This window comes from Melanotaenia boesemani, chromosome 19 (genome assembly GCF_017639745.1).
Source record: "Melanotaenia boesemani isolate fMelBoe1 chromosome 19, fMelBoe1.pri, whole genome shotgun sequence".
NCBI classification, from domain to species: Eukaryota; Metazoa; Chordata; class Actinopteri; order Atheriniformes; family Melanotaeniidae; genus Melanotaenia; species Melanotaenia boesemani.
The window spans coordinates 24064059-24077350 of record NC_055700.1 but is presented as its reverse complement, the minus strand read 5'-3'; the positions used below and the strand labels follow the sequence as shown (position 1 = coordinate 24077350).

Here is a 13292-nt window from a genome sequence, read left to right as displayed (position 1 = left end):
GAAGCTTAAATAAAGACGCTGCTGCATCAGTTAAACGTGTGTGCAGTTACTGTGATGCATTTCACTACGTCGATTCCTTCGCTGGGAGGGCTGAGAGTGTCGGCCCTCTGTCTCAGTGAAGGATAAAGTAGTTTCCCAGTTTTTTAACTCCAGAAAATTACAGCTCAAGTTCAGTTTGAGGATGGGAGTCTGGACTGATTTCCGTAAGAAGCTGGGTTGGAGCAGGCGTTAAAAACTGTATCACTTCTACCTGGGAGTAGACTGAGCAACGCTTCGCTGTTGTTTGCTAAAAATTTGATTTAACTTTATAATGGAGGTTTTAAACTCTGCCAGTGTTTAATGGGATATTGCTGTGCCTTCAGCATCTAAATAGGTCTATTAAAACATTTACAGGGATACTTTGGGACCTTTTTTCAGGAAGACTGTAAAGTTTGTTGATAAAGATTAGTTTTAACATGAAAGAATTTTTACAATTAACAGTAACTTTGTTTAAATTAAAATGTACAGGGACTGTTATTATGGTGTCAGCATTAAATTATTAGAAGTTGGGCTTTTTGGACAAGTTTGATCATTTCATTATTCCCATTTCACATCTTTTTATTCTTTTTTTCTACTCTCAACTGACCTGAGGAAAACATTCCTTTTTATTGATCTCACACTTTTCAAAGGCATGATGTTGCATAATTTAACAGTACAGGAGTTATAGAAGTGTTTATACATCACTGTTACTGGTGGTCGTATATTTTCTTCAGGGCTCTAAATTAACACCCACTAACCCACCAAGCATAGGTTAAAATTCATTTTGAGTTATAAATGAAAACCTACTGTCCAGTCAGGTGATGAATGAAGCAAATGTTTTTAGTGCTATCACATTTTCCATGTAAACCATTCCATAACCTATCATGGATCCATTGGTTGCATGCTTACTGTAGTGTGCGTAGTGTCATTTTGCTGTACATTATTATCAGATTTTTATTTTTTTTACTCTGCTTGTTTTTCTCTCTCTCTTTCACCCAGAGAGGTGGCTCAGCTCATAACTGTGGGCAGCTGAAGGTGGGTCAGGTCATCCTGGAGGTAAATGGGGTTTCCTTGAGGGGCCGCGAACACAGGGACGCAGCACGCCTCATTGCTGAGGCCTTCAAGACCAAAGAGAGAGACTACGTGGACTTCCTGGTGACTGAGTTCAATGTGGCTCTATAGCTGAGAGCAGGAGGAGAGAGTATGATGGCAAGAGTAGCAACCTGGCAGGAATTCAACAGAAAGATGACAGAGACATCCAAGCATCTATTGATTAAATGGCACAACTGTTAGATAAACCGAAACAAACAAAACAAACCACCATCTGATCTCTGAGCCCTTCTTCTCTCACATAAAGGACCTTGTCACTGAACACACGATACTCTAATTTACATGGCATTACTTTCACCCTGGACATTCTCCAGGAATTTCCTCAACGTGTTACCTCCCCACTGTGAAACTTTATGCAGTACAGTGAAAACTAGTGAATCTCTACCTTTTGTTTGATCTGTGTTAAAACTTCTGGACTGAAATCCAGTGGATCCTATCATAGCACTGTCACATACCCTGTTTATCTTTTCTTATTTCTTGCTTCTGTCAAAGACACAACTGTACAGCGGAGACTGATTAATGCTTGACTTTACAAGTTTGGATTTATACCATATGTAAAAATGGACAAATGTAGATACAGACAGATATATATATATATATATATATATATGGTACACATAAAAAAATACTCATGAATAAAAAAAAACTGTAAACACTGTTGAGTTGTCAATATATGGTAATATCTGGTCTGTGAACGGCCTTTTCTGGTAATCATACTGAGGATAACAGGATCATGACATAGACTACATTCACACTGCAGGTCTCAATGCTCAAATCCAGTTTTTTTATTAAATCAGATTTTTTTGCATAATCGTTGACATTATCATTTCAATGATAGTGGTCCTGAAGTGGCACACATGCGCAGAGCCTAACATGATGTCACATAGTGCGTGGTATTTACGGATTGATGCTTCACATCTGTTTATCACTTTGGAAGTACACGCACAATCTCAACTGATGACATTATGCCCAATTGATGAATGAAAGGACACTAAGAAAAAGGAGAGCACACATGTTAACAATGGCCTTTGTGGATCATTAGCTCCTAATTCTGTACAGAGGCATGTACAGGCAATGCAGCCAAGACAATCTGGAGTTCTGCACGGATCCAATTTTACCATGCCGCACCATTACAAACCCATTAGGATGATTACCAAACCCGACTCGTGAATTCTTCCAGTGAAATCTGGACCCAACCCAGTGATGTAGGATATAAAATGTGGCCATGCATTATTAATGTGTCAATAAGTTGCCCAATGTCTGTCTGTTGTTTTTTTTTTCAAACCATGCACCTTAAGCCACTAAATTTAGTGTCTCTTACCAATTACGACATTGGGTTTAATCACAGGAGATCCAGGACGTCCTAACAGATCACCTTGTTGAATTGTTGAATATTTTGGGAGTTTTGAGTAAGACTTATGTTCCTCCCCAGCATAACCAAAGAGTAGGCAGACTTTCAACTATTGTGGTTTTTTTAGTTTTTGGGGAACAATAAAGCAGTGGAGTCATCACTGAATGACGTATCTGGTGTCTCATCTCTGTTTCTTGTTCTTATAAACTATTGTTTGGCCATTCACAGTTAAGAATCATCAGAGTCAGATGTGTATTGTTGACCCACCCCACCATCCTGTAGGTCATTAGCATAGATGCCACCTGCGAGTTTTCCTTGGGAATAAGAGGCAAGGCTGCACCGTTGGTCATGGACAGATGAAACCTGAGGCCACCTCCCTGCTTAATGTTGTTTTCTTTTTACCCCTTTAATATAGTCAGCTTCTTTCAGTCCTCAAACCATCTGTCTTCCCTGTCCAAAATATCACTGTCCTCAAAGAAATGTCGATTGTCCTTGAGATGCAGATGGACTGTTGAATTTTGAGCTGAAGTGCTGGCTCTCCTGTGCTGAGCCATATGCTTTACCAGTCAGATTAAACCTGAAAAGCTGAGAGACAAAACGTCTTCACCAGATGAAATAAGTTTAGCTGCCTTGATTCAAGCTTATAGGATTATTATGATCTGGATGACTGAGAATCACCACCAATGCATTGAGTTAGGTGAATCCAATAAGCTCAGCTGCATCATTATAATTAATCCTAAAATTAAAATAAAATTAAATAAACCTCCTAAGACCAGAGCCTATTGCATTGCATTTTAGACTTCTACCCATTTGAGTTAGGACAAATCAATAAATACCATTTTCACAAAATATATATCATTTTAGAAAGAAACCTACTCTTCTGACGCCACCTGATGGTGATGTAAGTCTCCACATTTGTTTACAAGATCCAGTTACACAAAATTAAAGGTGCAGCATGGTACAAAACCAAAGCCCAATGACAGAAATGTAATATATCATCAAAAACTGTTTCTATTGGTATCTAATCACTAAAGTTAATATTTTTTTTATTCTTATAAAATTAACCATTTATATCTACTTGCTGTGGGTCCATGTACATGGTAGCTTCCAAATTTGTTCCACCATTATTACTATGGTGTCAGTGAACGGACAAACAACTCCGTGTGTGTGAAATAAGAACCCTCTGAATTTTAAAACTTCAGTAGCAGCTTTGTTTGATAGGAGCTAGAGCTTCGTTTCAGAATAAGTAACACTTTAAAAGGTACATAGAAGAAGACAGTACACATGTACACAATGTTGAAGTTCATTCATCGCTGCTCCTGAAGCTAGTGGATCCACTCGTTTACTGTATGTCTGGAAGAGTTTTGGCCACTGATGGCCACTGTCCATTCATAACTGCTTGGCATTTGAAGTAATTGATAAGCCTTTACAACTAGATATCAGAAATTCTTACACACTGTACCTTATGCATTATGGTGCAGATAACTAAAAATCTAATATCATGTATGTGGATGCCAGGTCTTAGAAGGTGAAGTTAAATGATCCATGTTACATTAGTTTTTAAGCCAGAAATTCCCATGCATTAATACCCTGTAACCACTGTGTTCCCAGCTATTAGTAATCTATGGCAACAATTTAGTAACACGTGGTCACAGATTATCTACAGGCTCTGTGGACAACTGTCAGGGTCAGCTGATAATTACACCCTTTTTTTAACATGTTATGAGCCATCATATTTTATGTGATTCAACTTCTGAGCACAAAAAAAAGACTGTGCTGTTGGTAGCACAGTAGATAATACCTGTTGGTTATTACGAGCAATAAAAACAAGAAGATATATTATCAAAACATTACAGACTTTTGATTAGATAAATCACTGCTTCTCTTTTTAAGCCATTCTTTGTGAAAGCTTAAACATCTGCAGCAGGAAGTGTTGGAAGCTGTAGCAGCTCTGATGCTGTATAAACAGATGTGTAAACATTAATGTTGGATCATATTTCTGCTGTTTTAATCTCATGCTTCAAAATGGGAATGGTTTGATCTCCAAAAAACCTTAATTGTCACAACCTAAATAACCAAACAAACAAAAAAAACTTTTTGTCATTCATCTAACCAGTACACAATCAGGCCATTATGTTCCAATTCATCACTTTCAGCTCAGACTCAAACAGAGAGGATGTCCTTCCCACCCAGACTGCTCAGCTTTTCTCCTACTAAATGACAACTCATGATTTTATTTAGTAATTTCCTAGCTTTAATTATGTTCACCCTTGGGGGGGTGGGAGCTGCTTAAGCCGTTCTCAGTGCAGCAATTGCACCCAAGATGGGAGTAATGAGACATTTAGAGAATGACACTGCCAATTTTTTTCTTTTAATTCACATGTGGAATGAGTGTGCACGCAGGCTCACATTTTATCCATTTATAGGAAAGCAATTAAGAGATAAGCAGTGAGGTAGAGCGAGAGATGGAATGAAAAAGTGGAGGAGTGAGAGTGACAGCCAGAGTATGACTGAGGTTAAAAGGAAAAAAAGAAAAAGTGATGTGATTGTTGGGCTTCCTCTCAGGAAGAGAATCAGCGTGGATGCACAGCAAACATCCTCCGTGAAGCACTCCTGAGACTCACATCACGCTGCTGGTTAAAATGTGAAGTAATTAGACTCAATTAATCTCAAGTGTAATAATCGGAAATGTTTGTCCTGTATGTGTTTATGTGAGAGATGTGTGTCTGTCTGCAGTTAATCGGTGGGATAAAAAATATGGTCAAAACTAATATAAATGTTATCAGTGAGAAGGCAGTGGTCTGGCAGTCTTTGTGAGGAATTCTGATGGCATAGCTTTTAGAGAAATCGCTATCAAAGCCTCCTCAATCATTCTGGTGACAACTGAGAGAGTAAAGCTCGCCATGTTTTGTTCTGGACGTCACATACCCCTGCTGCTGTCTTGTGGAAAATGTCAGCTTTTGATGAATGAAAAACAATAGTTAGAAATGCAGTAATAGGGTCTGTTGTTTTTTAAAGGTTACGCTCACATCCAGTGTGTTTTCAATCTGCAATGGTCGGCCTGAGCTCAGTTTTATTTTATGAGATAGAAACTTTTAACAGGCAAAAACTTTTTTCTCTTTATAGCTGAAGCAAAATCATATTTTTCTTAATTCTGAACAAATTTTTTTATTTAACGCGTTGAATTGATTGAGGCCAAAAGAGTGACAACAAAACTGTTCTGTTTTTCATATATTTTAATCCCAAAATTTTGTCCATTTTTTAACTGGTTGACTCATTGTGAGTGGTGATTCTATCAACAGATACATTTCAGTCCAATTTAATAAAAAAAAAATTCTCTGTTTGCTCTGCAAAAACTTTGAATTTTATTTGGTCATTGGTCTTGGAGAGTTGGTGTGTAACAGCTTTAAAGGAGCATGTCTGCAGAAAACTACTTCCTGCTGCTTTAAATGGTGTTGATTAGATCCATTGGTGGATCAATTATACAATTTGCAATTTGTAGAATCAACTAATGCTAGGTATTTTGTCAGTTCATATGAAAAACATTTATATTTTTGTGTGATATGAATTTGTCAAACACAACAACACTAATTTGAATGGTACAGTGGAAACTGAGGAGGATCTTTTTAACACTAAATATGCATGTTGTGTTATTGAAGATGTTGATCGGGCAAACATGCTTTGGAGAACCAAGACTGTATGAAGACTGGCACCCTCCACCCTCAGGTAAAACTAATTTTACCTGAGGACACTACCTCCAGATGTAATTGCAGATGGTTTTGCCAGAGATACTTCTTCAACACTAGAAGCAAACATCATCACAATCCATACAGGCAAAGATATTGCTCTACTACACTGTGGTGAAAGACAGTTTCTGAGGTATGAGACTGGTGGCATGGAAGTGCAAAACAATATTACATAGAATGAAACACTTTCGCTATACACATTTACATCCACTGCAACACTTTCACATTGTCGCAGTGCACATTTACATCATAGAAACCATGTACCATGTTTACATTTACAAAACAAAACAATGCCAAAACACTTTTAACGAGGGTTAAACAGCTTTACATTTCAGAAAAAACAACAGTATAAAAAATAAATAGATTATTGGTTAAAGCCATAGACAAAGATGGATGGAGCCTCCGCGACGTCACCAGTAGGTTTCTGAAGAGCAAAAGTGAAGCTCGTTGGGCGGTTCCTACAATCACCATCTTGGCAGCATCATGCCTGCCGTTGCTCCAGGAAAATACAAAAATGGGCAAAGTGGCCGAGCTGAGAGGGAGGCTGAGAGTGTGGGGATGGATGACTGACGTCTATCAAAACTCCAAGCTGCCTGTGGCTAAGAGCTAACTGAGCCAACTCGGATCTAACGTGAGCTAACCAGCTAATGAAGGTAGGTGAGCCAAAGCTAAGGCGTGCTGTTAGCCAGCTAAAAAGTATGTTTGTGCTAGACGCTCCCTTCTTGCTGCGGATATTAGATACCTTTCAATCAAAAGGACACGCCCCTAATTTCAAGATTAAATAACATCCGAACGGATGAGTTAGAAAAAAATTCACCCCCCTCACAGGTGTCATGAAGGTTAAATTCACCTATTAATCCTAAAATGGAACCACTGTTCTGGAGTTGCTCCCGGTGAGAGTTGCCGAGCAGGTGTGGGCATGCTCATTGCCCCCCGACTTGGCACCTGTACGTTGGGGTTTACCCCGGTGGACGAAAGGGTAGCCTCCCTCCGCCTTTGGGTGGGGGGACGGGTCCTGACTGTTGTTTGTGCTTATGCACCAAATTACCACCACCTTTTTTGGAGTCCTTGGAGGGGGTGCTGGAGAGCACTCCTTCCGTGGACTCCCTCGTTCTGCTGGGGGACTTTAATGCTCACGTGGGCAATGACAGTGAGACCTGGAGGGGCGTGATTGGGAGGAACGGCACCCCTAATCTACATCCGAGTGGTGCTTTGTTGTTGGACTTCTGTGCTCATCATGGACTGTCCATAATGAACACCTTGTTCAGACATAAGAGTGTCTACATGTGCACTTGGCACCAGGACGCTCTAGGCGGCAGTTCGATGATAGACTTTGTAGTCGTGTTGTTGGACTTGCGGCTGCATGTCCTGGACACTCGGGTGAAGAGAGGGGCGGAGCTGTCAACTGACCTGGTGGTGAGTTGGCTGAAATGGTGGGGGAGGATGCCGGTCAGTCCTGGCAGACCCAAGTGTGTTGTGAGGGTCTGCTGGGAACGTCTGGCAGAGTACCTTGTCAGAAAGAGTTTCAACTCCCATCTCCAACAGAGCTTCAACCATGTACCGGGTGAGGCGGGGAACATTGAGTCCGAATGGGCTGTGTTCCGTGCCTCTATTGTCGAGGCGGCCGTAAGGTCGTCGGTGCCTGTCGTGGCGGTAACCCCCGAACTCTTTGGTGGACACCGGCATTAAGGGATGCTGTCAAGCTGAAGAAGGAGGCCTTTTTGGCCTGTGGGACTCCAGAGGCAGCTGATGGGTATTGGTGGGCTAAGCAGAGCGCAGCTTCGGCGGTCGCTAAGGCAAAAACTCCGGCATGGGAGGAGTTTGGAGAGGCCATGGAGAATGACTTCCAGACGGCTTCAAAGAGATTCTGGTCCACCATCCGGAGGCTCAGGAGGGGGAAGCAGTGCTCCCAACTACAGTGGGGATGGGGGGCTGCTAACCTCGACTCGGGACATTGTGAGGCTGTGGAGGGAATACTTCGAAGACCTTCTCAATCCCACCAACATGTCTTCTGATGAGGAAGCAGAGTTTGGGGTAGCTGGTGCTGGTTCTCCTATCTCTGGGGCTGAGGTTGCTGAGGTGGTTAAAAAGCTCTTCGGTGGCAAGGCCTCGGGGGTGGATGAGGTCCGCCCAGAGTTCCTTAAGGCTCTGGATGCTGTAGGACTGTCTTGGTTGACATGCCTCTGCAGCATCGCGTGGACATCAGGGACAGTTCCCCTGTACTGGCAGACTGGGGTGGTGGTCCCCCTCTTCAAAAAGGGGGACCGGAGGGTGTGCTCCAACTACAGGGGGATCACACTCCTCAGCATCCCCGGTAAGGTCTATTCAGGGGTGCTTGAGAGGAGGGTCCGTCGGCTAGTCGAACCTCGGATTGAGGAGGAGCAGTGTGGTTTTCGTCCCGGTCGTGGAACAGTGGACCAGCTCTACACCCTCTTCGGGGTCTTTGAGGGGGCATGGGAGTTTGCCCAGCCAATCTACATGTGTTTTGTGGACTTGGAGAAGACATTCGACCGTGTTCCCTGAGAACTCCTGTGGGGGGTACTCCGGGAGTGCGGAGTGCCGGACTCGCTTGTACGAGCTGTCCAGTCCCTGTACGACCAGTGTCAGAGCTTGGTCTGCATTGCCGACAGTAAATCAGAATCGTTTCCACTGCGGGTTGGACTCCACCGAGGCCTTCCTCTGTCACCGATTCTGTTCATAACCTTTATGGACAGAATTTCTAGATGCAGCCGAGGTGTTGAGGGGATCCGGTTCGGTGGCCTCAGGATTGGGTCTCTGCACTTTGCGGATGATGTGGTTCTGTTGGCTTCATCGGGCCGTGATCTCCAGCTCTCACTGGAGCGATTTGCAACCGAGTGTGAAGCGGCTGGGATGAGTATCAGCACCCCCCAAGTCCGAGACCATGGTCCTCAGCCAGAAAAGGGTGGAGTGCTCTCTCCGGGTCTGCAACAGGGTCCTGACCCAAGTGGAGGAGTTCACGTATCTCGGGGTCTTGTTCATGAGCGGGAGATTGACAGGCGGATCGGTGCGGCGTCTGCAGAGATGCGGATTTTGCATCGGTCTGTCATGGTGAAAAGGGAGCTGAGCCAAAAGGCAAAGCTCTCGATTTATCGGTCAATCTACATTCCTACCCTCACCTATGGTCATGAGCTGAGGGTAGTGACCCAAAGAACGAGATCACACATACAAGCGACCGAAATGAGTTTTCTCCGCAGGGTGGCCGGGCTCTCCCTTAGAGATAGGGTGAGAAACTCAGTGATCCAGGAGGGGCTCAGAGTAGAGCCGCTGCTCCTCCACATTGAGAGGAGCCAGATGAGGTGGCAAGACATCTGGTTAGGATGCCTCCTGGATGCCTCCCTGGTGAGGTGTTACAGGCACATCCCACCCGAAAGAAGCCCCGGGAAAGACCTAGGACACGCTCGACAGACTACATCTCTCATCTGGCCTGGGAACGCCTCGGGATCCCTCCGGATGAGCTGGTGAATGTGGCCGGGGAGAGGGAAGTCTGGGTTTCCCTGCTTAGGCAGCTGCCCCCTCAACCCGACTCCGGATAAGCGGCAGAAAATGGATGGATGGATCCTAAATTGGATTTTTGTTCCAGGCATTAAACATGTTTATTTCTGCTGTGAAGTTGGTCTTTTTAACATGGGAGTCTATGGGGATTTGCTCTGTTTTAGAACCAGCCCCTAGCGGATGAGAGGTGAACTGCAATTTTTTGCACTTCTGCATAGGCTTCACATTTCACCACCGGAGGTTGCCGCTTGGTCAAAACAGAACATTCCATGTCACTTCTGACTGTAAAATGGGAAATAGGAAATGATGGGTATGGGTTTGGAGATGTGGAATGGGTTGGAGGGGTGGTGGATGGGTTGGGCTGGGTCTGGGATGTGAATTTTAGAGGGATGGGTGGGGTGGGCTGTATTGTGATTTCTGGGGTGCCTGGCCGGGGGCACTGGCATGGGTGCCGGCCCACAGAGGGCCCTCTCGATCTGCCTCTAATCCTTGGAGGGGGTACGGTTGCGTTTGCATGATTACTCAACACAAGTCACCCCAAATGCTTTGTACATACACCTACATACATACACCTACACCCCTGCACACAGACACATACTGTACGCACATGCAGACACACACCTGCACACATATACTAGTTGCAGTGTTGCTGTTCATGTTTTTTACAGTTTTTTTCTCACAGGTGCCCCTATAGATTGCCTGTACCAATGTCATCCTTTTAGTCTGGACTCTTCTAACATAATGTGACCCTCACACAGGGTTGTGCTGCTCACTGGATGTTTTTTTCTTTTTCAGACCATTCTCAGTAAACCCAAGAGATGGTTGGTGACTGTGGAATACAGCGCAATAAACTCCATTAGATACATATTTTTTTAAGTAAACAGATGTGTCAGTGTCAATTTTTACAGCAGTAGTCCACTGATATCACCACCATATCCAGAAGGTGGTCTTTGCAAAAAAAAAATAAATAAATAAAAAATGGTGTGGTCAGGTAAACTAGTACATGAGCAGAATAGGAGCACAAGAATCAATCCAAACAAAATAGGCTGTATGAGATTTTTTAGTCAAGTGCTTTCTGACAGACATTGGCTTCATTTCAACTAAAGCCAAATAAGTCCAGAAGGAACTCTTACTGGAAGCAGAAAAAGGGAATGCAGTCAGTTCTGGCTGCAAACAAGAGACAATAACTGGGAAAAAGAAGCAGTGTTGTTGAATCACCTGCTATCTGAATACAGAACAGCTGGGAGACATTAAGGTATTCAAAAAATTAATTTACAAAGACCTGAGATAGTCTCATCTTTTAAACCAGATGTTAATGTAAAGGAGGGTAAAGACGAGTATATCCACTTTATCCTCCCAAACACCTCTGGTGTATCCAAGGACAAAACAGCTAACAGAACCCTTTCATTATGATTAAAGCACATGAGGTATAAAAGACATTCTGGTTCAAACTTAATATTCAGATGGCGTGGGACTGTGTATGTGTGTGTCTACATGACTATGTACATGTGTGGCACAGAATGGATAGAGAGAAAGCCAATGAGCTAGATAAGTGTGTTCTCTGAGGAATTGCTCTCCCTTATGTAAAAAGAGTCATACATATGACACCTCCCATCAGATAGGAGAGGAAAAAAGGAGGTAGAGGAGGAATACTGTACTGAGCAAAAACCTTGAGCCACCTTCTTCTGTTTGTACATTGCCAGAAAAATATCCAAAAACAAATGCAAATACGGTGTAGAGTTAAATTTTTTAAAAATGTAATGAGCCTGAAAGTTAATGTTTAGCATGATCAAAAGTAAAGTCTGAATCTTGTTAGACAAGCGTTCTTGTGATTTCTTCTTCTGTGGCTGTTGGGTATGGATCATTATGGAACAAGACTTGTAGCCACGTGTTAGCTCATATTTATGGGCAAATATTATTTAATTAGATTCTATTGTAATGTTGAGATGAATTACTCTTATTGTAACCGAGTTTACTGGGTTCACCAAGCTCAATAGTTTACGAGAAAACAGTAGCTCCACAGTGATGTTGCTCTCCAAAAACTACAAATCCCACAAAAAGTCTGCCTATACTTTGGTAACCCTGAGGGGACATATATGCTGCTCAAATAACAAAAACATTACATACTGAGATGATCCATTACAGATACAACCTCATTAATCACAGCCAGACATTTTTAAGAGACACTGCATTTGGATGCTGAAGGTGCAGACAAGCTGTTGATGCATAAGTCTGAGTTTTTTTCTACAAATGTCACTGGACAGGCTTTGTACTTGGCTGCCTTTTTGTACCCCTGTTTATAAAGTATCAGAACAGGAGAAAAAGAAAACAAGTGAATATTAATTAATTAAATTCCCATTCCTTCTAATGAAGACAACAAACATTCTGCCCTGGCTAAGATCTTTGACTGTTCTTTGCACAACCAAATCACACAAGTCACAGAAAAAGAAGAAGAGGATGCAGAAAGGATGTCTATCTTTATAATTCATCTATTAAGAAATATTAAACAACTAAAGAACAAACATACTGATGGGAATAGTGGTTCAAGATGCTTGATCCAAAGTTTGGTGGATTCCAGGATGTGGCAAACATGAGAAGGGTTTGCATTACAGCTTGGCACTACCTCCAGTTATCTGACCCATATCAGGTTGTGTTCCCGCTGGTACCCTATTATTTGTCAAAACCTGGAGACCAGTCCTGGTGAGGCTTTATCTGTAGGTCCATCAGACAAAGGATCTGTCTGATGGACAGATAGATCTCGGGTTCGGTGTCAGGTCATTGCTGGATTTTCATCTATTTGCTAAGATCATCACTTTCAGACAATGTTCATCTGCTGTAGTTAGTCCTTAATAGGCCTGACACTACTTATTTTGTCCTCCACTTGTCCAGTTTGTTCATTTTTTTAAAAACATACTGCACACAGTATAAAAATGTGCCAAGTTTTTAGCTAACATCTCATTAGGAATAACCTTGTTGGTGCATTAATGCTGCTTTTTATCTGTGAAACTGTTATAGTTGGAAGTTTTAACAGAGGAAACTGAAAGGAGACTAACAAATGACTTTTCTTTGCAAAAGGTTACTAGTTTAAAAAAATGGCTCAGTATTTATTTTTAACTGTGTAAGTTGTCTGTTACGTGTTTATATTTTACTGGTTCATACCTTAAGTTTGGACCCATTATCAGGCTTGAATGATTCAAAGGTCAGTGTTAATTATGTTAATCCATTATATTTCTCTTCAAATGATTGAAACTAGAAATGAGAAACTAGTAAAAATAACTTACTTTACATTTCTAATGAAATTGGCCTTTTGAGGTTCATAAAATAAATTATAGAAAAATTCTCCGAGGGAATTCACATGTTTTAAAAATGAAAAAGAGCCATTTGTGAAGTCAGTTTTTATAAAGGTCACATTTATTAATACAAAGCAGTCTATCTCTATGTTTTGATAGATGACAACTATATATTACTACTCTTCTGTGAATACCCAGAGGACAAAATTTGACATATAAAATATATTTTTGCTCAAAATATTTGTTCATGTTGGAGGTTGTCAT

At 42.0% G+C, this 13292-nt stretch overlaps 1 protein-coding gene across 3 annotated transcripts in view; it reads left to right on the top strand.

Moving 5' to 3' along the window:
• Positions 1-1791, top strand: part of whrna (whirlin a) — a 199929-nt gene extending 198138 nt beyond the window's left edge. For 2 of the 3 annotated variants that reach the window (XM_041969777.1, XM_041969778.1), the window contains one exon: positions 1018-1789. In XM_041969777.1, the coding sequence (XP_041825711.1) occupies positions 1018-1200 (183 nt within the window). In that variant the 3' untranslated portion in view covers positions 1201-1789. Of the gene's footprint in view, positions 1-1017 lie in introns of all 3 variants that reach the window. The other variant, XM_041969776.1, reaches the window with a different exon arrangement.
• The last annotated feature ends 11501 nt before the right edge of the window (positions 1792-13292 follow it).